We start from the raw sequence: 22,396 nt of genomic DNA, 5'->3' as shown, positions 1-22,396 counted from the left end.
TTTCTGGAACTGTGGAGAATCCAGCTTGAGGGTCAGGAAACTGATGGCTGGTACAATGCTTAGCTCACAGGGAGGGCTCTATTGATTACTTTGCCTAATTGGCTAGAGGTCAGAGGAAGACTTTATTATTATTAAAAAGACAAATGTATCAGAGAAAGGTCTTCCCAGTCTTCAAACTATGGAGACTTGACTTAGTTTGATGGCCAGATCACAGATGGCTGTTCCAAGTGTGAATGACTAGAAGAAAGAGGAAATTAATTGACAAATATAACATCTTGAAACGCCCTGTATTTTCTCATTGAAAATTTTGACCTTGATGAAAATAATTTAATCCACAGATTGCAATTTTAACAACAAGAGCAGAAGTTTCAGCAGCATTGACTCTTTCACAGTTTCTTACCCATCAGTTGCCATATGTGGAGTTGAGAAATTCTAGTTACAACTGTTCTTACCCTGAGTTTCCTGCTAGCTGCTCTTTCTCTTTATCCTCTTCCTTTCTCACTTGTATTTTGTTCAGTTAATGGGTGCTTATGAAAATAAACTGCGGTCATATGGGTTTTCAATCTAATTGTAATTTTAGTGGAAGAGAAATGTACGTCAGAATCTCCCATTTTCTCATGTCTCAGTGAAGGGAAAACAACATTGTGTTGAGTCTGGGTTTTTTTGCTTTTTTTTTTTTTAATCTTTATTGGAGTATAATTGCTTTACAATGGTGTGTTAGTTTCTGCTTTATAACAAAGTGAATCAGTTATACATATGATCCCATATCTCTTCCCTCTTGTGTCTCTCTCCCTCCCACCCTCCCTATCCCAGCCCTCTAGGTGGTCACAAAGCACCAAGCTGATCTCCCTGTGCTATGCGGCTGCTTCCCCCTAGCTATCTATTTTACATATGTCCATGCCACTCTCTCACTTTGTCACAGCTTACCCTTCCCCCTCCCCATATCCTCAAGTCCATTCTCTAGTAGGTCTGTGTCTTTATTCCTGTCTTACCCCTAGGTTCTTCATGACATTTTGTTTTTCTTAAATTCCATATATATGTGTTAGCATACAGTATTTGTCTTTCTCTTTCTGACTTACTTCACTCTGTATGACAGACTCTAGGCCTATCCACCTCACTACAAATAGCTCAATTTCGTTTCTTTTTATGGCTGAGTAATATTCCATTGTATATATGTGCCACATCTTCTTTATCCATTCATCCGATGATGGGCACTTAGGTTGTTTCCATCTCCGGGCTATTGTAAATAGAGCTGCAATGAACATTTTGGTACATGACTCTTTTTGAATTTTGGTTTTCTCAGGGTATATGCCCAGTAGTGGGATTGCTGGGTCATATGGTAGTTCTATTTGTAGTTTTTTTGTTTTGTTTTTTTTTTTTGCGGTACATGGGCCTCTCACTGTTGTGGCCTCTCCTGTTGCGGAGCACAGGCTCCAGACGCACAGGCCCAGCAGCCATGGCTCACGGGCCTAGCCGCTCCGCAGCATGTGGGATCTTCCCGGACCAGGGCATGAACCCGTGTCCCCTGCATCGGCAGGCGGACTCTCAACCACTGTGCCACCAGGGAAGCCCTATTTGTAGTTTTTTAAGGAAGCTCCATACTGTTCTCTACAGTGGCTGTACCAATTCACATTCCAACCAGCAGTGCAAGAGTGTTCCCTTTTCTACACACTCTCTCCAGCATTTATTGTGTCTAGATTTTTTGATGATGGCCATTCTGACCAGTGTGAGATGATATCTCTTGTAGTTTTGATTTGCATTTCTCTAATGATTAATGATGTTGAGCATTCTTTCATGTGTTTGTTGGCACTCTGTATATCTTCTTTGGAGAAATGTCTATTTAGGTCTTCTGCCCATTTTTGGATTGGGTTGTTTGTTTTTTTGTTATTGAGCTGCATGAGCTGCTTGTAAATTTTGGAGATTAATCCTCTGTCAGTTGCTTCATTTGCAAATATTTTCTCCCATTCTGAGGGTTGTCTTTTGGTCTTGTTTATGGTTTCCTTTGCTGTGCAAAAGCTTTGAAGTTTCATTAGGTCCCATTTGTATATTTTTGTTTTTATTTCCATTTCTCTAGGAGTTGGGTCAAAAAGGATCTTGCTGTGATTTATGTCATAGAGTGTTCTGCCTATGTTTTCCTCTAAGAGTTTGATGGTTTCTGGCCTTACATTTAGGTCTTGAATCCATTTTTAGCCTATTTTTGTGTATGGTGTTAGGGAGTGATCAAATCTCATACTTTTACATGTACCTGTCCAGTTTTCCCAGCACCACTTATTGAAGAGGCTGTCCTTTCTCCACTGTACATTCCTGCCTCCTTTACCAAAGATAAGGTGGTCATATGTGTGTGGGTTTATCTCTGGACTTTCTATCCTGTTCCATTGATCTATCTTTCTGTTTTTGTGCCAGTACCATACTGTCTTGATTACTGTAGCTTTGTAGTATAGTCTGAAGTCAGGGAGCCTGATTCCTCCAGCTCCGTTTTTCGTTCTCAAGATTGCTTTGGCTATTCAGGGTCTTTTGTGTTTCCATACAAATTGTGAAATTTTTTGTTCTAGTTCTGTGAAAAATGCCAGTGGTAGTTTGATAGGGATTGCATTGAATCTGTAGATTGCTTTGGTTGGTAGAGTCATTTTCACAATATTGATTCTTCCAGTCGAAGAACATGGTATATCTCTCCATCTGTTTGTATCATCTTTAATTTCTTTCATCAGTGTCTTATAATTTTCTGCATACAGGTCTTTTGTCTCCTTAGGTAGGTTTATTCCTAGATATTTTATTCTTTTTGTTGCAATGGTAAATGGGAGTGTTTTCTTAATTTCACTTTGAGATTTTTCATCATTAGTGTATAGGAATGCCAGAGATTTCTGTGCATTAATTTTGTATCCTGCTACTTTACCAAATTCATTGACTAGCTCTAGTAGTTTTCTGGTAGCATCTTTAGGATTCTCTATGTATAGTATCATGTCATCTGCAAACAGTGACAGCTTTACTTCTTCTTTTCTGATTTGGATTCCTTTTATTTCCTTTTCTTCTCTGACTGCTGTGGCTAAAACTCCAAAACTATGTTGAATAAGAGTGGTAAGAGTGGGCCACCTTGTCTTGCTCCTGATCGTAGTGGAAATACTTTCAGTTTTTCACCATTGAGGATGATGTTGGCTGTGGGTTTGTCATATATGGCCTTTATTATGTTGAGGAAAGTTCCCTCTATGTTTACTTTCTGGAGGGTTTTTATCATAAATGGGTGTTGAATTTTGTCGAAAGCTTTCTCTGCATCTATTGAGATGATCATATGGTTTTTCTCCTTCAATTTGTTAATATGGTTTATCACATTGATTGATTTGCGTATATTGAAGAATCCTTGCATTCCTGGAATAAACCCCACTTGATCATGGTGTATGATCCTTTTAATGTGCTGTTGGATTCTGTTTGCTAGTATTTGTTGAGGATTTTTGCCTCTCTGTTCATCAGTGATATTGGCCTGTAGTTTTCTTTCTTTGTGACATCCTTGTCTGGTTTTGGTATCAGGGTGATGGTGGCCTCGTAGAATGAGTTTGGGAGTGTTCCTTCCTCTGCTATATATTAGAAGAGTTTGAGAAGGATAGGTGTTAGCTCTTCTCTAAATGTTTGATAGAATTCGCCTGTGAAGCCATCTGGTCCTGGGCTTTTGTTTGTTGGAAGATTTTTAATCACAGTCTCAATTTCAGTGCTTGTGATTGGTCTGTTTATATTTTCTATTTCTTCCTGATTCAGTCTTGGCAAGTTGTGCATTCCTAAGAGTTTGTCCATTTCTTCCAGGTTGTCCATTTTATTGGCATAGAGTTGCTTGTAGTAATCTCTCATGATCTTTTGTATTTCTGCAGTGTATGTTGACAGTTTGATTAATATGTGACTTTTTCATTTCTAATTCTATTGATTTGAGTCTTCTCTCTTTTTTTCTTGATGAGTCTGCCTAACAGTGTATCTATTTTGTTTATCTTCTTAAAGAACCACCTTTTAGTTTTATTTATCTTTGTTATAATTTCCTTCATTTCTTTTTCATTTATTTCTGATCTGATCTTTATGATGTCTTTCCTTCTGCTAACTTTGGGTTTTTTTTGTTCTTCTTTCTCTAATTGCTTTAGGTGCAAGTTTAGGTTGTTTATTCGAGATGTTTCCTGTTTCTTAAGGTAGGATTGTATTGCTATAAACTTCCCTCTTAGAACTGCTTTTGCTGCATCCCATAGGTTTTGGGTCATCGTGTCTACATTGTCATTTGTTTCTAGGTATTTTTTGGTTTCCTCTTTGATTTCTTCAGTGATCACTTTGTTATTAAGTCATGTATTTTTTAGATTCCATGTGTTTGTATTTTTTACAGATCTTTTCCTGTAATTGATATGTAGTCTCATAGCGTTATGCTCGGAAAAGAAAAAGATACTTGATACAATTTCAATTCTCTTAAATTTACCAAGGCTTGATTTGTGACCCAAGATATGATCTATCCTGGAGAATGTTCCATGAGCACTTGAGAAAAATATGTATTCTGTTGTTTTTGGAGGGAATGTCCTATAAATATCAATTAAGTCCATCTTGTTTAATGTATCATTTAAAGCTTTTGTTTCCTTATTTATTTTCATTTTGGATGAGCTGTCCATTGGTGAAAGTGGGGTGTTAAAGTCCCCTACTATGAATGCGTTACTGTCGATTTCTCCTTTTATGGCTGTTAGCATTTGCCTTATGTATTGAGGTGTCCTATGTTGGGTGCATAAATATTTACAATTGTTATATCTTCTTCTTGGATCGATCCCTTGATCATTATGTAGTGTCCTTATTTGTCTCTTCTAATAGTCATTTTAAAGTCTACTTTGTCTGATATGAGAATTGCTACTCCAGCTTTCTTTTGGTTTCTATTTGCGTGGAATATCTTTTTCCATCCCCTCACTTTCAGTTTGTATGTGTCTCTAGGTCTGAAGTGAGTCTCTTGTAGACAGCATATATATGGGTCTTGTTTTTGTATCCATTCAGCCAGTCTGTGTCTTTTGGTGGGAACATTTAATCCATTTACATTTAAGGTAATTATTGATATGTATGTTCCTATTCCCATTTTCTTAATTGTTTTTCGTTTGTTATTGTAGGTCTTTTCCTTCTCTTGTGTTTCTTGCCTAGAGAATATCCTTTAGCATTTGTTGTAAAGCTGGTTTGGTGGTGCTGAACTCTCTCAGCTTTTGCTTGTCTGTAAAGGTTTTAATTTCTCCATCAAATCTGAATGAGATCCTTGCTGGGTAGAGTAGTCTTGGTTGTAGGTTTTTCTCCTTCATCACTTTAAATATGTCCTGCCAGTCCCTTCTGGCTTGCAGAGTTTTTGCTGAAAAATTAGCTGTTAACCTCATGGGGATTCCCTTGTGTGTTATTTGTTGTTTTTCCCTTGCTGCTTTTAATATGTTTTCTTTGTATTTAATTTTTGACAGTTTGATTAATATGTTTTGGTGTGTTTCTCCTTGGATTTATCCTGTATGGGATTCTCTGTGCTTCCTGGACTTGATTAACTTTTTCCTTTCCCATATTAGGGAAGTTTTCAACTATAATCTCTTGAAATATTTTCTCAGTCCCTTTCTTTTTCTCTTCTTCTTCTGGAACCCCTATAATTCGAATGTTGGTGCATTTAATGTTGTCCCAGCGGTGTCTGAGACTGTCCTCAGTTCTTTTCATTCTTTTCTCTTTATTCTGCTCTGCAGTAGTTATTTCCACTATTTTATCTTCCAGGTCACTTATCCGTTCTTCTACATCAGTTTTTCTGCTATTGATCCCATCTAGAGTATTTTTAATTTCATTTATTGTGTTGTTCATTGTTGCTTGTTTCATCTTTAGTTCTTCTAGGTCCTTGTTAAATGTTTTTTGCATTTTCTCTATTCTATTTCCAAGATTTTGGATCATCTTTACTATCATTATTCTGAATTCTTTTTCAGGTAGACTGCCTATTTCCTCTTCATTTGTTAGGTCTGGTGGGTTTTTATCTTGCTCCTTCATCTGCTGTGTGTTTTTCTGTCTTCTCATTTTGCTTATCTTACTGTGTTTGGGGTCTCCTTTTTGCAGGCTGCAGGTTTATAGTTTCCGTTATTTTTGGTGTCTGTCCCCTGTGGCTAAAGTTGGTTCAGTGGGTTGTGTAGGCTTCCTGGGGGAGGGGACTAGTGCCTGTGTTCTGGTGGATGAGGCTGGATCTTGTGTTTCTGGTGGGCAGGTCCACGTCTGGTGATGTGTTTTGGGGTGTCTGTGGACTCATTATGATTTTAGGCAGCGTCTCTGCTAATGGCTGGGGTTGTATTCCTGTCTTGCTAGTTGTTTGGCATAGGGTGTCTAGCACTGTAGCTTGCTGGTCGTTGAGTGCAGCTGGGTGTTGGTGTTGAGATTGAGATCTCTGGGAGATTTTCACTGTTTGATATTACGTGGAGCTGGGAGGTCTCTTGTTGACCAGTGTCCTGAAGTTGGCTCTCCCATGTCAGAGGCACAGCATTGACTCCTGGCAGCAGCACCCAGAGACTTTCATCCACACAGCTCAGAATAAAAGTGAGAAAAAGTAGAAAGAAAGAAAGAGGATAAAAGAAAATAAAATAAAGTAAGGTAAAATAAAATAAAGTTATTAAAATAAAAAATAATTTAGGAAAAACAATTTAAGTATTAAAACAAACAAAAAAACGGACGGATGGATCCCTAGGACAAATGATGAAAGCAAAGCTATACAGACAAAATCTCACACAGAAGCATACACATACACACTCACAAAAAGAGGAAAAGGGGAAAAAAATAATCAATCTTGCTCTCAAAGTCCACCTCCTCAATTTGGGATGACTCGTTGTCTATTCAGGTATTCCACAAATGCAGGGTACATCAAGTTGATTGTGAAGATTTAATCCGCTGCTCCTGAGGCTGCTGGGAGAGATTTCCCTTTCTCTTCTTTGTTCGCACAGCTCCCGGGTTTCAGTTTTGGATTTGGCCCCGCCTCTGCGTGTGGGTCCCCGGAAGGCGTCTCTTCTTCGTTCAGACAGGACGGGGTTAAAGGAGCCGCTGATTCGGAGGCTCCGGCTCACTCAGGCCGGGCGGGCGGAGGGGCACGGAGTGCGGGGCGGGCTTGCAGCGGCAGAGGCCAGTGTGATGTTGCACCAGCCTGAGGCGCGCCGTGCGTGCGTTCTCCAGGGGAAGTTGTTCCCGGATCCTGGGACCCTGGCAGTGGCGGGCTGCACAGGCTCCCCGGAAGGGAGGTGTGGAGAGTGACCTGTGCTCGCGCACAGGCTTCTTGGTGGCGGTAGCAGCAGCCTTAGCGTCTCCTGCCTGTCTCTGGGGTCCGCGCTTTTAGCCACGGCTCGCGCGCATCTCTGGAGCTCCTTTAAGCAGCGCTCTTAAACCCCTCTCCTCGCGCACCGGATAACAAAGAGGGAAGAAAAAGTCTGTTGCCTCTTCGGCAGCTCCAGACTTTTCCCCGGACTCATTCCCGGCTAGCCATGGTGCCCTAACCCCTTCAGGCTGTGTTCACGCCACCAACCCCAGTCCTCTCCCTGCGCGCTCCGACAGCCCGAAGCCCGAGCCTCAGCTCCCAGCCCTGCCTGCTCTGGCGGGTGAGCAGACAAGCCTCTCGGGCTGGTGAGTGCTGGTCGGCTCTGATCCTCTGTGCGGGAATCTTACTGCTTTGCCCTCCGCACCCCTGTTGCTGTGCTCTCCTCCGTGGCTGTGAAGCTTCCCCCCTCTGCCACCCACAGTCTCCGCCCGCGAAGGGGCTTCTGCTGTGTGAAAACCTTTCCTCCTTCACAGCTCCCTCCCACTGGTGCAGGTCCCGTCCCTATCCTTTTGTCTCTGTTTATTCTTTTTTTCTTTTGCCCTACCCAGGTACGTGGGGAGTTTCTTGCCTTTTGGGAGGTCTGAGGTCTTCTGCCAGAGTTCAGTAGGTGTTCTGTAGTAGTTGTTCCACGTGTAGATGTATTTCTGATGTATCTGTGGGGAGGAGGGTGATCTCCGCGTCTTACTCTTCCGCCATCTTCCCCCTCTCAATCTTTGTTTTTGTTGACTGCCTGTGCTGAGTCTTATGTCCTTACAACCTCCAGGATTCTTTCCTCAGATCTTTATTCCCCCCCCCATTCCACAAGTGTATCTTTTTCTATCTGCAGATTTTCTTCCCTTTGGTGTTGATTCTTTCTTTAGATGGTGACAGTTATTAAAAAAAATTAATTTCACATGTGAGAACATGAGACCCTATAGGATTCTCAGCAAGTGAACATCACATTCTTTTTTTTTTCCAGATTCTTTTCCATTATAAGTTATTACAAGGTATTGAATTTAGTTCCCTGTGCTACACAGTAGGACCTTGTTCTTTATTTTATATATAGTAGTATGTATATATTAATCCCAAACTCCTAATTTATCCCTCCCCTTTCCTCTTTTGTAACCATAGGCTTGTTTTCTATGTCTGTGAGTCTATTTCTGTTTTGTAAATAAGTTCATTTGTGTCATATTTTAGATCCCATATGTAAGTGATAGCATATGATATTTGTCTTTCTCTGTCTGACTTAGCTAGTATGATAATCTCCAGGTCCATCCATGTTGCTGCAAATGGCATTATTTCATTCTTTTTTATGGTTGAGTAATATTCCATTGTATATATGTATCACATCTTCTTTATCCATCCCTCTAATGGGCATTTAGGTTGCTTCCATGTTTTGGCTATTGTAAATAGTGCTGCAGTGAACGTTGGGGGGTGTGTATCTTTTCGAATTAGAGCTTTCATCTTTTCTGGATATGTGCCCAGGAGTGGGATTGCAGGATCATATAGTAGCTCTATTTTTAGTTTTTTAAGGAACCTCCATACTGTTCTCCATAGTGGCTGCACCAATTTACATTCCCACCAACCTTGTAGGAGGGTTTCCTTTTCTCCATACCCTCTCCAGCGTTTATTATTTGTAGACTTTTTGAGATGACTGTCTGACCAGTGTGAGGTGGTACCTAAACATCACATTCTTATAATATCTGCCCACAGCTAGAAAATAAACTCAGGAAGTATTTTAATGGAGTTAAAGGTATATTTGGTTCATAGAAATATTTCTACTACATGCCTTAGATAATCATCATCCTATTAGCTTAATGGAAAATAATATTGAGGACTGTTTAGTTCTTGAACTTTATCTGTTTTTGTCTTTTGTGTGTGTGTGTGTTAGCCACAAAATAAGCAATAGATAATGAATGCATGGCTCATCCTAATGCAAAGCAGCTCAACTCTATTAATATACTAATTGACATGTACCTAATTAGCAAGGTCATCTTATTGATAATGTGGTGTGCATAATTTATGTAGAGAGACAGAGAAAATAGTGGTACTAATTTTAGTGCTACTCTACCTGAATGTGGTTTGTCAAAAAGACTATATTTTCTCTTACCCTGTTCAAAGTATTCCTCATCAAAATCTACAAATATGGTCATTTTTAGTATGCTTGAGATATGTAAACTATGCTAAGTTATGTCAGTAAGATATTGATATATGTGATAAGGAAAGAGTCTATTTGAGGGAAATCATCAGATTAAGCACTGTAATTCTCTAATTTCTTTGCCTTCCACTTGTGTTTATGACTGTTCCATGTTGTAGAGTGTAGTTGCTAGTCATTTGGCCAGTGTTTAATAACTAAGGCTGTACAACCCTAAGGACAGCAAGGGCCCTGGGAGACTGTGTGCATGAATAAACGTGCAGAGTCTGGATACCATTCAGGCTCAGTAAGATTATAATTCACCTCCTTTGTTTCATGGGCCATGTCCCTCAGTCTGGGTTCAGAGCACACCTTGGAATGAGAATGAGACTCTGGGCACGTTTGGATCTTTATCTAGGCTGGTCTATTCCAACAGGTACCAGATGACATGGGGTGGTCATTTGGGGGGTGGGGTATGGATGTTTGGTGAAGGAGTGGGAGTAGTGGGAGCATTTTAGATGTGGTACAAAAGGTAGTACTGGGAGAAAAGGGTAAGATATTAAATAATTGGAGGTTTACTCCATCATGACCCCCTAACTTGTGGCTTCGTCGGTCCTGGATTAACCCTTTCTGATGATAGGCTTCCTGTTTTTTACCTCCCTTTACTTTTCCATTATTTATAAATCTGGCTAGGGGGATGGCTGTTCTTGTTTCTGAAACTTTTATTTCTTTATGATGTTCTTTTGAATTCTTTTTCCATTATGATTCCTTTCTCCCAAATAGGTTTTGACTGGTTTCATAATTCTATTCAAAGTAACTTTAAAACCCAATTTTCCTGCTTTGGAATTGGTCTTTTCCCTTTATTTTCTTCGACTCTGAAAGCTGTCACTTAATGTGTTTCATATGTATGCTTTTTAGATGAATGCCTTCAACGAATGTCTCCCTTTTATCAGGAATGAGTTACAAAGATAGTTTTATTTATCCATAGGTGTCTTGATCTCTGGCAAAGCTATTCTGCTTGAATCATGCGCCTAGAAAATAATTTTCCTCTCTGTCCTCTTCATACTAGTCAGATAGACATGAAGTAGTGAGATGATTGAATTCTTGGGAGAATATGGGATCCAGAAACAGGCAGTTATCTGAGCAAGATGCACAGCTCTGATCTGAAATGGCAAAAGAGTCCCGAGAGTGGAACTTTATTAGACCTTTCTTACTTAGGAGCTGTGCCTGCTCTGGTTGAATTCACTCTTTTGCTCTGCCTTTTATTATGGGTGTAAACGGACAGCATTATAAGATCTTTTATGAGTGGTGTTTTCTTTGCAGCAGTTCTCACATTTCTGTTTTCTTTGTTAAAAACTTGTAGGAACCACAGGAAATGTGTTATCATTCAGTGAAACAAGAGCACATCAGGTGGTTCAGCAGAAATCTGAGCAGTTCATGACTTATAATCAGAAGCAGCTCACGAGGATTTATCCCTCTGCCTACCGCATCGATTCCAGTAATTTCAACCCTCTGCCCTACTGGAACGCAGGTTGCCAGCTAGGTGTGTATGCCTCGGGGAGGAGCGGTTCTCCGTGTGTCTTGACTCTATGCTGCTGTCTTGCCTAATTCTCTTAAACTTTGAACTTGCACAGTGGCATTGAACTACCAGTCTGAAGGGCGAATGATGCAGTTAAATCGAGCCAAATTCAAGACAAATGGCAATTGCGGCTATGTCCTCAAACCCCAGCAGATGTGCAAAGGTGTGTGTTAATTTCATAGTCATAGCCTCTATTGAAGGAGCTCTGTGGAAAGTGTGATGCCTCTGTTTTGCAACATGGTTTTTAAAAAAGAGGTAAATTCGGTATTGAAATGTAAATAAAGAACTCTTGTCACAACTGTTTAATATTTGGGTAGCATGATGTTTACAATGTTCCTTGTGATGTTATGCACTTAAACAGGGACATGGATAATAGCATGGATTGTCACCTGAAATCCGGTGGTCCAGCGTTATATTCACTAGGCATTATTTGTAAACTGAATGCTTTCAGAAACTCTCTAAGGGAGTATGAGTCTGAGACCTGCTGGCAAAATTGTAATAACACCTGAAACAATTTTATCAAGCCCTTTTAGTCAATTTATTCCAATTACAAAACAGTGCTAACAACAACAACAACAAAAGGTAATGCAATGTTATATCAAAAACACTTCCTTTTGGTTCTGCTCATCAAAATTCTTTTTAAATTTTCCAAGTTGGATTTTTAACAGTTCAGGTACAAAACTGTTGACAGATGTGTCTTCAGAATTTTGTGCTTTGCGTGTTTTCTTGCTATGCTGTTTACTTAATTCAGGTCTTCTTTCTGTTTATTATATTCACTCTATACCTGCAATAGTTTAGGATAGAAAATTATGTGAATCTGACAGCTGCTCCCCTTCTCTATACTATGGACATTCAAATAAAATGTTCCTCTTACCCCCTGCCTTGGTTGATAATTGCATCGCAGACGCTTGTTTTAAATTGGTCCATTCTTCTGGCCTTTGGGAGCATAGATTCTAACAAAAAAACACAGCTATGGAAATGCCAGCTGGCATTGCCTTCAGGCAAAAGCCACGCTGATAGTTAGGTGATAATTTCTTTGCTTTAAGAAACACTATAGTAATCCAGCATTTATTGTTTCTTTGTTCTACAAGCTTAAGGTATGTGGGGGTATGTGGGTATCTAGGTTTCCATGCTACCAAACCTAGATTTTTAACCTCAGCTTTACCTGGCTTAGGTACTTTCAACCCTTTCTCTGGTGATCCACTTCCTGCCAACCCTAAGAAGCAGTTCATCCTGAAAGTAATTAGTGGACAACAACTCCCCAAACCTCCAGATTCCATGTTTGGAGACCGAGGCGAGGTAAGCTGTATACGACCAAGTGGTTAATTATGTGATTTATTTTATTGTGTTTACATTTCATCTGAAATGTCTTAAGGGCTGTGTGTGTGTGTGTGTGTGTGTGTCTGTGTGTGTGTGTGTAAATGAGCACTGACCTCAGCTCATCAGATATTAACTGACTTATTGGCAAAGCACACGCAATTCTTTCTGGAGTGCAGTGCATCATCTATTTTGGAGGCACGAGTGCAATACAGTTCAATTCATGATTCAAGACTGACACGGGCAATGCTAAACTGAGATGCAAGAAGCAGTTTTGTTATTAATAGACACATTGCCTAGGAGAACATCTTAACCTTCCATCCGCCTTTCTCATCCACTGTGACCCTCATCTCTGCTGCACATCAGCCACCTGCTCCCTGGCCACAGGCTGGCTCTTGCCTTGATGCATTTCTGTTGCGTGATTTTAAAATGTCTCCCTCTGTGACCACAGCCTCCGCTCTTTCCAGAGCTTTCATTCCGTTATTCCCATTCCACCTGCTGTTGGCCTCCTTGGCCTCCATTTTCTCCCTACCTGTCAGCCCCTCCTCTGTTCATGTCCTTCCTCTCAGGAGTGGTCCATCACTTCAGGCTCTTTGCCACTCCCACCTGTTAAACTATCCTTTCTGGATCTTGAATGTCGATGGTGAAACCATGCAGCTCTGCAGTGGTCCCACCATCAACTCTGTCTCAAATCTCCACTGACCCACACGTAGTGCTGCACTGCCATCCCAACTCCACCTGATCAGTCCTCTATCCTGTTCTCCACAGTGGCTATTTTCAACCTCGTCTCTCCTCAAACATTTGTTCTCATCACTTTCTCCAGTAGATGGCGCCATGTCCTCCTTCTCAGAAAGTAGGAGCTTCAGATGGGACCATGTCTTTCAACTGCATTGCCTTCAGCCTAATCCAAGCCACCATCATCTCTTGGCAGTTCTGCTGCAGTAGCCTCCCAGCTCACTGGCCTCCCTGCTTCCAGTTCTGTTCTCTCAGCAGCAAGAATAGTTATTTTGGTAGTATCAGAAAGTTTATCCTTACTTCCTCTTCTTTCCATTTTTCTTTATTGTCTGCAAAAAGGAAGACTCACTTCCTATATTTTCCCCAAAACTTTTTATTTTGAAATATTTCAAACCTCAGGAAAGTTGCAATAAGAATAAAATGAACACAGTATCTCCAGCACCTAGATTCACCAATTAACTCATTAAATTTTGTTACTTTTGCTTTATCTTCCTTTCATGTGTAAATGTGTGCATAAATATACATATACACATACATATATACTTATCCACATGAAAGGGAGAAATAAAGCAAATATAACAAAATTTAATTATATATATGTGTGTATATATATGCATTTTCTTTTCTTTGGAGAGTCATTTGAGAGTAAGTTAACATCATGACCCCTCCTGTATAGCCACAATACAGTCGTTACACCCATGACATTTAATATTGGTACAATAGTATATTTTTTTCTATTTTATTTTATTTTTTTAGACCATCAGAACTTTATTCATTTTTTAAAATTTTATTTAAAAAAATTTTGTACAATTTTTACAGGTTACTTTCCATTTACAGTTATTACAAAATATTGGCTGTATTTCCCACGTTGTACAATACATCCTTGAGCCTATCTTATACCCAATAGTTTGTTGGTACAAGAATGTTACCTAATATAAAATCTATATTCAATTTTCCCCCATTGTCCCCAAATTGTTCTTACATCTTCTTTTTTTCTTTTTAGATTCAGAATCCAATTAAGAGTCACACATTGCTTATAGTTGTCATTTCTCTTTGGTCTTTTAAAATATAAAACAGTTCTCCAGCTTTTGTTTTCATTATATTGATATTTTTAAAAATGCCCAAGCCAGCTGTGTCCAGACTGTCCTTCGGTTTGGATTACCTGATTGTTTGTTCATGATTAGAATCAGACTAAACATATTTGGCAGGAATACTACATGGGCAATGTGTATCCTTCTCAGTGTATCATATCCGGGGCCATATTATGTCAGTTTATCCCAGGATTGATAATGTTACTTGGATAAGGAGGTTTCTTCCAGGTGTTTTTCACTGCATCGGTATTTCTTTATCTTTGTAATACATAGTCTTTGGGGTTAGAGTAATCATTTAAATGTATGAGGATTATCTTCTATTATAATTAAAATAAAATCCAACCTCCTTATTGTGATTTATGAGGTTCTCTGTCAGGAGATTTTAACTCTTTTTTGAGCCATAGAACCCATTGGCATCTGATGAGGCCTTTGGACCCCTTCTCAGAATAATGTGTTTGCATAAAATAAAATAGATAAAGGTACACAGGACAGATTATATTGAAATTCACTTATCAGCATATTAAAAACAAACTGTGACATACAAATATGTATGCAATAAATAGCAGGTTCTAGAGGGGGGTTGAATAACTATTAGAATTTTGAAGTTGTGATAAGTATGGGTGATACACGGAGATTTCTGCAGCAACTATAATGTGACTTGAAAGCATCTGTGATTTCTGCCAGGCACAAAATTACAGTACTAATACTCTACTATTTGTGCTTTAGTCAGAGGCTAATGAAAATATAGTTTCTCCCCCCTCTAGTCCCCCTGAATTCTCAACCTGTGATCTCTCACATTGTTCATATCTCTGAGAATGAAATAATAATTTTTCTTGCTCCTAATCAGAAAATTGATTGTCATCTTTAATTTTCACCTTTTCTTTGCTCTCCACATCTACTCAATTAGCATCTCTTGGACATTCTACCTCCCAAATCTCTCCCTAATCTTGCTACCACTATCCAGTTCCATTCTCCCAGCATGTCACCTGGATTACAGCATGATGAAGCGGACACTGTTATCTTAGGTTTACAGATGAGGAAACTGAAGCACAGACAGTTACACGACTTGCCAAAGTCCAGCACAGGAACCAAGTGTCGAAGCAAGAAGTTGTTCTTCAAGCCTGTGGCTTCTTAAATTCCTTAATTTAGACTTAAATTAATCCTCTTAAATTCCTTAAAATTAAGGAATTTAATTTTATTTTCCTTAGTCATATTTATTAGCTGTCCCCAAATCCAAGACTCCCAATGGTACAGTTTTACCACAGTGTTCTATTCTAAGGAAAAACTTTTAGCATCAAAGAATTAATGGAAAACTAGTAAACTTTAGCTGTGATTTATTTAGTGAACAAAAAGCGTGTCTATCCACCTAACTGTCTCAAAATGTTTTTCTATCATACCTCTAGCTCATATTCCATGAAGCTCCCTCCAAAACTGTATTCTCCTTAGTCTCCAAGCTCCTAAAAATATGGTTTCCCAGACTTCATAATTCTCTCCTTTCTGGGTTCCTTAGGATTTTATTCCTTCATTGCTACTTATCCAGTACTGGCACTACAAAGGAGAGCTTACAGATGACAAACAAAGGAGGATCCCTCTCCCAGAGGGCAGGGGATATGGGGGAGGTAAAGGTGAGGAAGAGGGGAACTAAACACTCATCTTTTTCTTTTGATTACCTTTTCATCTTTTTATTTTTAAATACTTCTAAATTTACATCATAGTACACAATTGATTTAACTACCTTAAAGTGCACCAATCAAATGTGGATAATTTGATTAATTATTGTGTAAGCAGATCAAGGTAGAACATATCCAGAACCCCCAGAAGGCTTCCGTCCACCCTCCCAGTCAATATCTACTCCCAGCCCTCCCCTCCCCCCATCAAATACCAGTCCCTGTCAAAACAGATTAATTTAGTCTGTGCTCAAACTTTATGTAAACGGACTCTGACGGTGTACACTCTTTCGTGTCTGGCTTGTTCCACATTATGGCTGTGTAGCACAACTTTGTTATTTTTTCATTGCTGTGTAGTATTCATTAGATGAATATTCTGCAGTTTATCCATCTTACTCATAATGGACATTGAGGTTGCTTCCAATGTGTGACTATTATGAATTCACCTGCTCTGAGCATTTCTGCATAGATAGACACTCTCATTTCTGTTGGGTATATACCTTCAACTGGAGTTGAAGGTTCATTGGGTTAAGTTTTTGTAGCATTAGTAGATATTGGCAAATAACAATGTAATCTTTTTTTTATTCCTGCTTCATAGTTGACTCTGTTGAATCTGGTACAATTTCTCTTTCTTAGTAAGCACCTAAATAAATGGGTTGCTGTTGATATGTGATATTTTGGCCAATATTCTTAAATTAACATGTGTAGAAATTTATCAGTTGTAGTAATACTTTCTTTATCTATATAGATCATTGATCCTTTTGTAGAAGTTGAAATTATCGGATTGCCAGTAGATTGTTGTAAAGATCAGACTCGTGTGGTAGATGACAATGGTAAGATTATAATAATCTCTGTTCACTTTTAATAAGGATGCTCTAGAAATAGAGTTTGCACTGAAAAAGAGAATTTGTCTACATGGAAGAGAAACAAATTTCTAAAATCTGTAACTGCCATCTGAGTTTTGTTAAGATTTTTCAACACATAAAACTAAGTAAATATGGTATTGATGCATGGTATATTTTGATGGATGTTGTAATCTAGGCTCTCAAGACTTCTGCTTTTGAAGCAAATGTTTTTTTCTAGTGAAATGAATGATATTTTAAAGATCTGGGTTAAAACTTCATGTAGGAAAATGACTCGTTATATTTTTATATTGTTTTCATGACATGAGTTGCTTCAAAGTTCTCATTTGTGAAGCCCACGTCCCAATGATTTCTCATTTTTTTCTGGAGCATGTACAACTGTAAAGGCAAGTGCAGCGTGCTCTGGCAAGTTTACTTCTTGAATATGTACTTGTGGTGCGTGGGCAGCGTTCTTCTTCTGTTTTGGCCATCATGTAAAGAAAACTTTCTTTACTCAAGCCTCATGTCTTTTTCTTAGTAATCTTCTAAGGTTGTATTTATTCATACATATGACAAACATTATTGCATGCCTGTTTTTCTCAATCTCTAGTCCTTAATACTGTAAAAAATCTAAACCCCAATCCTCAAAATGCTTGGGAAGTTAGAGGTTCCTAGAGAGACCTTAAGAGGTGTTTAAGGAAAGGAATTTGAGGGTTCAAGAGTAGCACAAACCTGTTATTTAGGAAATAACATGCTTAAAATAAGCAAACTTCCCATACTGCATTTTCCTACCAATGCTCAATATATTATTTTTGGTCTCAGAAATAATTGAGATGTCATCACTAAGTCAACAAAAAGTATCCCTTCTCTTGTTCAGGAGGGACATCTCAATGATTTTCAGTCCATAATTATTTCATTAGCTAAGGCATTAGGGTTAAGTGGCTGATGCCTTCTGAATGCATACATTTAATAACATGAATTTTCATTTTTAGAAAAGAAAAACAAACTTACAGAGTGCTTGAATTTTTATCAGTTTAATTATTTTATCTGAGAGAATTTTACCAAGAAATAAACATGGTTTTGCCTTTTAGAATTTGAGTTGAATTATATGCCTTTCTATTTATTTTCAGTAGCTATGAAAATATGTCATCTTTCATGTATTAAGGTCTTGCTTCATGAGAAGCCACTGGAAATCAGCAGTGCCTTGTCTCCTTTGGCTCTGTCACTAGTTGCATGATGTTAGGCATGTTATTTTCTCTGAACATCAGTTTTCTCAACTATAAAATGAGCATTATATTTCCTATGTTGAAAAGTGAGCATGGGTTACTTGTGTAATTTTTAAGTGTTATATATTTTTGAAAGTCAGTAATATATATTTTTTCTTAATTAGAAAAAAACCTCTGCCCTGCCACCCTTAGAGGATTACCATAAGAATTAAATAGGATGGTATATGTACCATAGCATTGAAACCTTACAAAATGCTTGCTGGTGATGCTTACAGCAGCAGAATCTTTGCTGGGTGAGAAGCATCATTCTACTGGGGTGGGATGGGGGTGGAGGAGAGGAGTCATTCTTTATTGCTTTTGCTAAAACATTATTCTTAGATCGCTACTGTAGATACTTTTTGAGCTTATTGAAACATTCTAGATATTGTCTAAAAGAGCTTTCTCTACAATGCAATGTGGCATCAAAGATTATTAGAATTGATGTAATAATTTACAGGCAATTTCTTACCAATTATTTTCTAGCAATGGGGTAAATTCCAAGGCTTTATTTCACTAAGGCATCCCGGGGTGGCTCAGTTGTCTTCACGAGTTTAATAACCATGGCAAGCAATTTTCACTGTCTGCTTTGCAGATGTTGCTGCTAAATCATTTTTAGCCAACCCCTTTGCTTTTCTAATTTGTCTTTTCCTGTTTCTCTGAGGATTTAACCCTGTGTGGGAAGAAACCCTCACATTTACAGTACACATGCCAGAAATAGCTTTGGTTCGGTTCCTTGTGTGGGATCACGATCCGATCGGACGAGATTTTGTTGGGCAAAGAACTGTGACCTTTAGCAGCTTAGTGCCTGGTAAGTCTGGCTGGCCTTTTCTCTCTAGACTGACCATTCCTTTTCTTTGGAAGATTTAATATATGATATGTGACATACATGATACATGGCATATATGATATATAAAATATGTGTTATATGATAATGTGAGTGTTAACATAAAGAACTATAGTAAAGTCAGGTATTTAATTCTGTTGCACCCGTGGGAAAGCCAAACACAAGTTCAACTCAAAGGAAACTACTTTCTCTACTTTTATCAGGCTACCGGCATGTCTATTTGGAAGGACTGACAGAAGCATCCATTTTTGTCCACATAACAATCAATGAAATCTATGGAAAGGTAAGAAAGATCACAGGGCTTAAAGCCACATGCAACAGTAATATGGTCCTTAATAAAGTTTTCTAATTCATTTCATAAAAGGGAACGTGTATCTTGACAAGCTGTTTTTTTAACAGAAAACTCTAGTGAAGCCCAGCCCACACTGTGCTCTGTGTGCTCTCCTGCCCACAGGTCGCCATCCGTGTGCGCTCCTTCCTCTTTTTAGGGGTGTGTACTCCTTCCCTCCACCTAGGGGCCCTCTCTGGGCTTAAAAGAATTGAGAAAACTATTACTCTCTAGGGCAATCATTTGTTTGACTAAAACAGGAAGGATAGACTTACATATTTGAATTTTATTATAATCCTTAAAAAGACCCAGCTGACTGCAGTGGGAAATGTAGTCTCAGATGTTTGAATTACCTGTACTAACTGGGCTATGATCCCAGCCAGTTCTAGGCAGGATGCATTCATTCAGTGCCATTGTATTCAACTGGAAACCTGAAAATCATGAATGAATTAAAAGCCACCCACAGGACTTAAAAGGAAGAGACCATAAAAGTGTATTCTAGCTCTTTGCTGATGCCAGTTTCTTCATTGCAGAGCTCACTTGAGATTTACAAATCAGTAGGCTGTCCTCTGGTAATGCCAAGTAATTGGGGACTTGGCCACTGGAATCAATTTTCAGGACTAGATGTGATTTGGAGGGACTGTAGCATTGACCAGGGCCCGGGAATGTCCAGTGCTCTTTATCAGAAGGTCTGCATTGCCTGGAGCTCCTCCTCCAGAGGTATATACATTCTCTGTGCTTCCGTTTCCTTATTTGTACATGTGGGTAAAAATAGTACCTACTTCATAAACAAATACTTTATTTTTAAAAAGCTGCCTGGCACATAGTAAATGCTCAAAAATGTTGGCGAATATTAATATTATTAGAGACTATAATCCAACTGGCAGGTAGTGGACCAATTTGGCCTGAAATAGGAGGTATGTGTTTATTCTCACATCCATCAGTTGGGAGGGGTGAGGTGCTAAGGATCCTAATTTCTAAGAGTGATAAAGTTTTACGACTTTCTGTGTTTAGTCCTGGGTTTCTATTTGTGCTTGTTGGGCTCTCTCCTCTGGCCTAAACATACACAAATGTAAATGATCGAAAAATGATTCTTGAATTTCTAGGAATCCCAGGTGAACAAAGCAGCATCTCTAGCACTTAACATGCTTGAGGGAAATAATAAAAATCAGTTTGTTAAAAACTTGAGCCAAGAAGGTGTTCTGTAGGACTTGTGTTCTCTTTCCTTAAATAAATGTCCATGTGTAAGTCATTAATTACTTTCAAGGGGTGTTTGGGTTGATATGCGTAAACCGCAACATGATGGTGGCGAACTGAGCGATGAATGAACTTGTGACTAAAAATCCAAAGTGGGAGAAAGGGTTTATAGAGCATATGTGTTCTATCTCCTTCTGTTTTTACTTGTGCAGCCTTCTTGAATGAGCCCAAAATGTGTTTTGTTGTGCTTTTTTCCCCCTTGCAGTGGAGCCCTTTAATACTCAACCCCAGTTACACTATATTGCACTTTCTAGGAGCTACAAAGGTAGTTTCTCAGCATGGTGCTTGGTTCTTGCTGGCACGTTTCTCTTTCAGTGGTCACGGCGGCATGCTCGCTCACATCGCTCCATCTTCCTGCTTACCACTTTAAAACATGCATCCGTTGCTTTAAGGTGGCTCAAGTTCATTACAGTCTTTTCACTGTGGAAACTCTTCCTACCACCTTGTCATCTTCGGGCAGAAAACTTGTGGGAAAGCTTGGTTGTGAAAATGGGAGGCTGCCTTCCTCCCGAAGTCGGGTTGATAAAATGTGCATGACGTTGTGCAAACATGCTGTGAGCTGCTGTTTTCTTGGTTTGAATATTCTTCAGTGGCTGTGAGATTTCGTTTTGTATCCATTTTTCATGGAGCTGTCATTTAAAAGGCAAGCAGTTGACACAGTGGTATTTGCTTAACTTGTGCTTGGTCCTTTTGTGTCTTCAGAACAGACAGCTCCAAGGTCTGAAGGGGCTGTTCAATAAGAATCCCAGGCACAGCTCTTCAGAAAACAGTTCCCATTATGTTCGGAAGCGATCGATTGGAGATAGGATTCTGCGACGCACAGCCAGTGCTCCAGCCAAAGGCAGAAAAAAGAGCAAAATGGGCTTCCAAGAAATGGTAGAGGTAAAGGATTCTGTGTCTGAGGCTGCAAGAGGACAAGATGGGGTCCTGAGAAGGACCGCGCGGAGTTTGCAAGCACGCCCCGTCTCTATGCCTGTTGACAGAAGTCTTCTGGGGGCTCTGTCGCTGCCTATATCCGAAACTGCAAAAGACACAGAAGGAAAAGAAAACTCTCTGGGTAAGATGCTTTAAGTTTCTCTAAGAATACACCCCTTTAAGGCCCATTTTGGTCCCTAATTACCATTATTACATGGCTGACATTTTGTAGTCAAAGTAAAATATACTGAAAAATAAATCATTACAGTACATTACAGTGTTACCTTTTATACCATATTTTAAACTTTGGAGAGTGGGTGGTAAAAGAGCTATCTCCTAGTCACCTAAAGCCTCAAAATAACATTGACATCTGAAATTGACAGTGAGGGGTCAGATGTGATGGAATGGAGCCTACGGGTCTATGAGGCACAACAGAGGGAGATGAAACCTGCAAAATATTAGCAGAGATCATGGTTTTCTAAGTGGGCACAATATTTACTGGTTTTCTGAGGAGGAATAGAATTAAATGGACTTTTCCGAGGTTGAATTTAGTTATATTTCTTTCCCACCATATAACATGTTTTCTACAATTGGAAATGTTTATGGAGAAAGAGGAAAAGCCAGATGTTAAAAGTAATCCACCTTCTTCACTTGAGAAATCTTTGCTTCCACAAGAGGTAGCTTATTAGCTGTTTTCCTGTGGCCTCGTTTCCCTGACCCCTGGATGTTGGCAGGGAAGGAAGCAGCATGTCTGCAGCTCCTGTCCATTCATAGAGTCCTCAGGCATAGGAAGCAGGCATTACCCACCTTTTCCCCTAATTTGAGCATAATGCTTCACTCATATCAAGAACGTGATAAAGAGTGATATCTGCTTTACAGTGTACCAAAGAGCTCTTGCCTTGTGTCTGTGACTCTTCCCCCACCCTATTTTAGATAATTTAAGCACCCAAACTGTGTCCATGTGAGGTCTCTGCAACAAATGTTTTAATTAAATCAAAATCACTTCAGACAGGAGAATGTGATACCTGTTTCTTTTAGCAAAAGTCTTTCATCATGCAATCTAATTTCAGTGATCTATTTTCTCACAAACACCACTTTGCTTGTTTTGATTTTTATTGTAAGATATTGTAGGGAGACAAA

General features: G+C 39.2%; 1 protein-coding gene across 2 annotated transcripts in view; it reads left to right on the top strand.

Moving 5' to 3' along the window:
* PLCH1 (phospholipase C eta 1) overlaps nt 1-22,396 on the top strand; it is a 240,913-nt gene that overhangs the window by 213,847 nt on the left and 4,670 nt on the right. The window contains exons 16-23 of one of the 2 annotated variants that reach the window (XM_049709695.1): nt 10,780-10,959; nt 11,051-11,158; nt 12,170-12,294; nt 16,554-16,638; nt 18,574-18,720; nt 18,960-19,039; nt 20,547-20,606; nt 21,044-21,398. In XM_049709695.1, the coding sequence (XP_049565652.1) occupies nt 10,780-10,959; nt 11,051-11,158; nt 12,170-12,294; nt 16,554-16,638; nt 18,574-18,720; nt 18,960-19,039; nt 20,547-20,606; nt 21,044-21,398 (1,140 nt within the window). The remainder of the gene's footprint in view (nt 1-10,779; nt 10,960-11,050; nt 11,159-12,169; nt 12,295-16,553; nt 16,639-18,573; nt 18,721-18,959; nt 19,040-20,546; nt 20,607-21,043; nt 21,399-22,396) is intronic. The other variant, XM_049709694.1, reaches the window with a different exon arrangement.

Source organism: Orcinus orca, chromosome 5 (assembly GCF_937001465.1).
Source record: "Orcinus orca chromosome 5, mOrcOrc1.1, whole genome shotgun sequence".
NCBI lineage: Eukaryota > Metazoa > Chordata > Mammalia > Artiodactyla > Delphinidae > Orcinus > Orcinus orca.
Note: the sequence above shows the minus strand (reverse complement) of the source record. Positions and strands in the feature narration are given on the sequence as shown.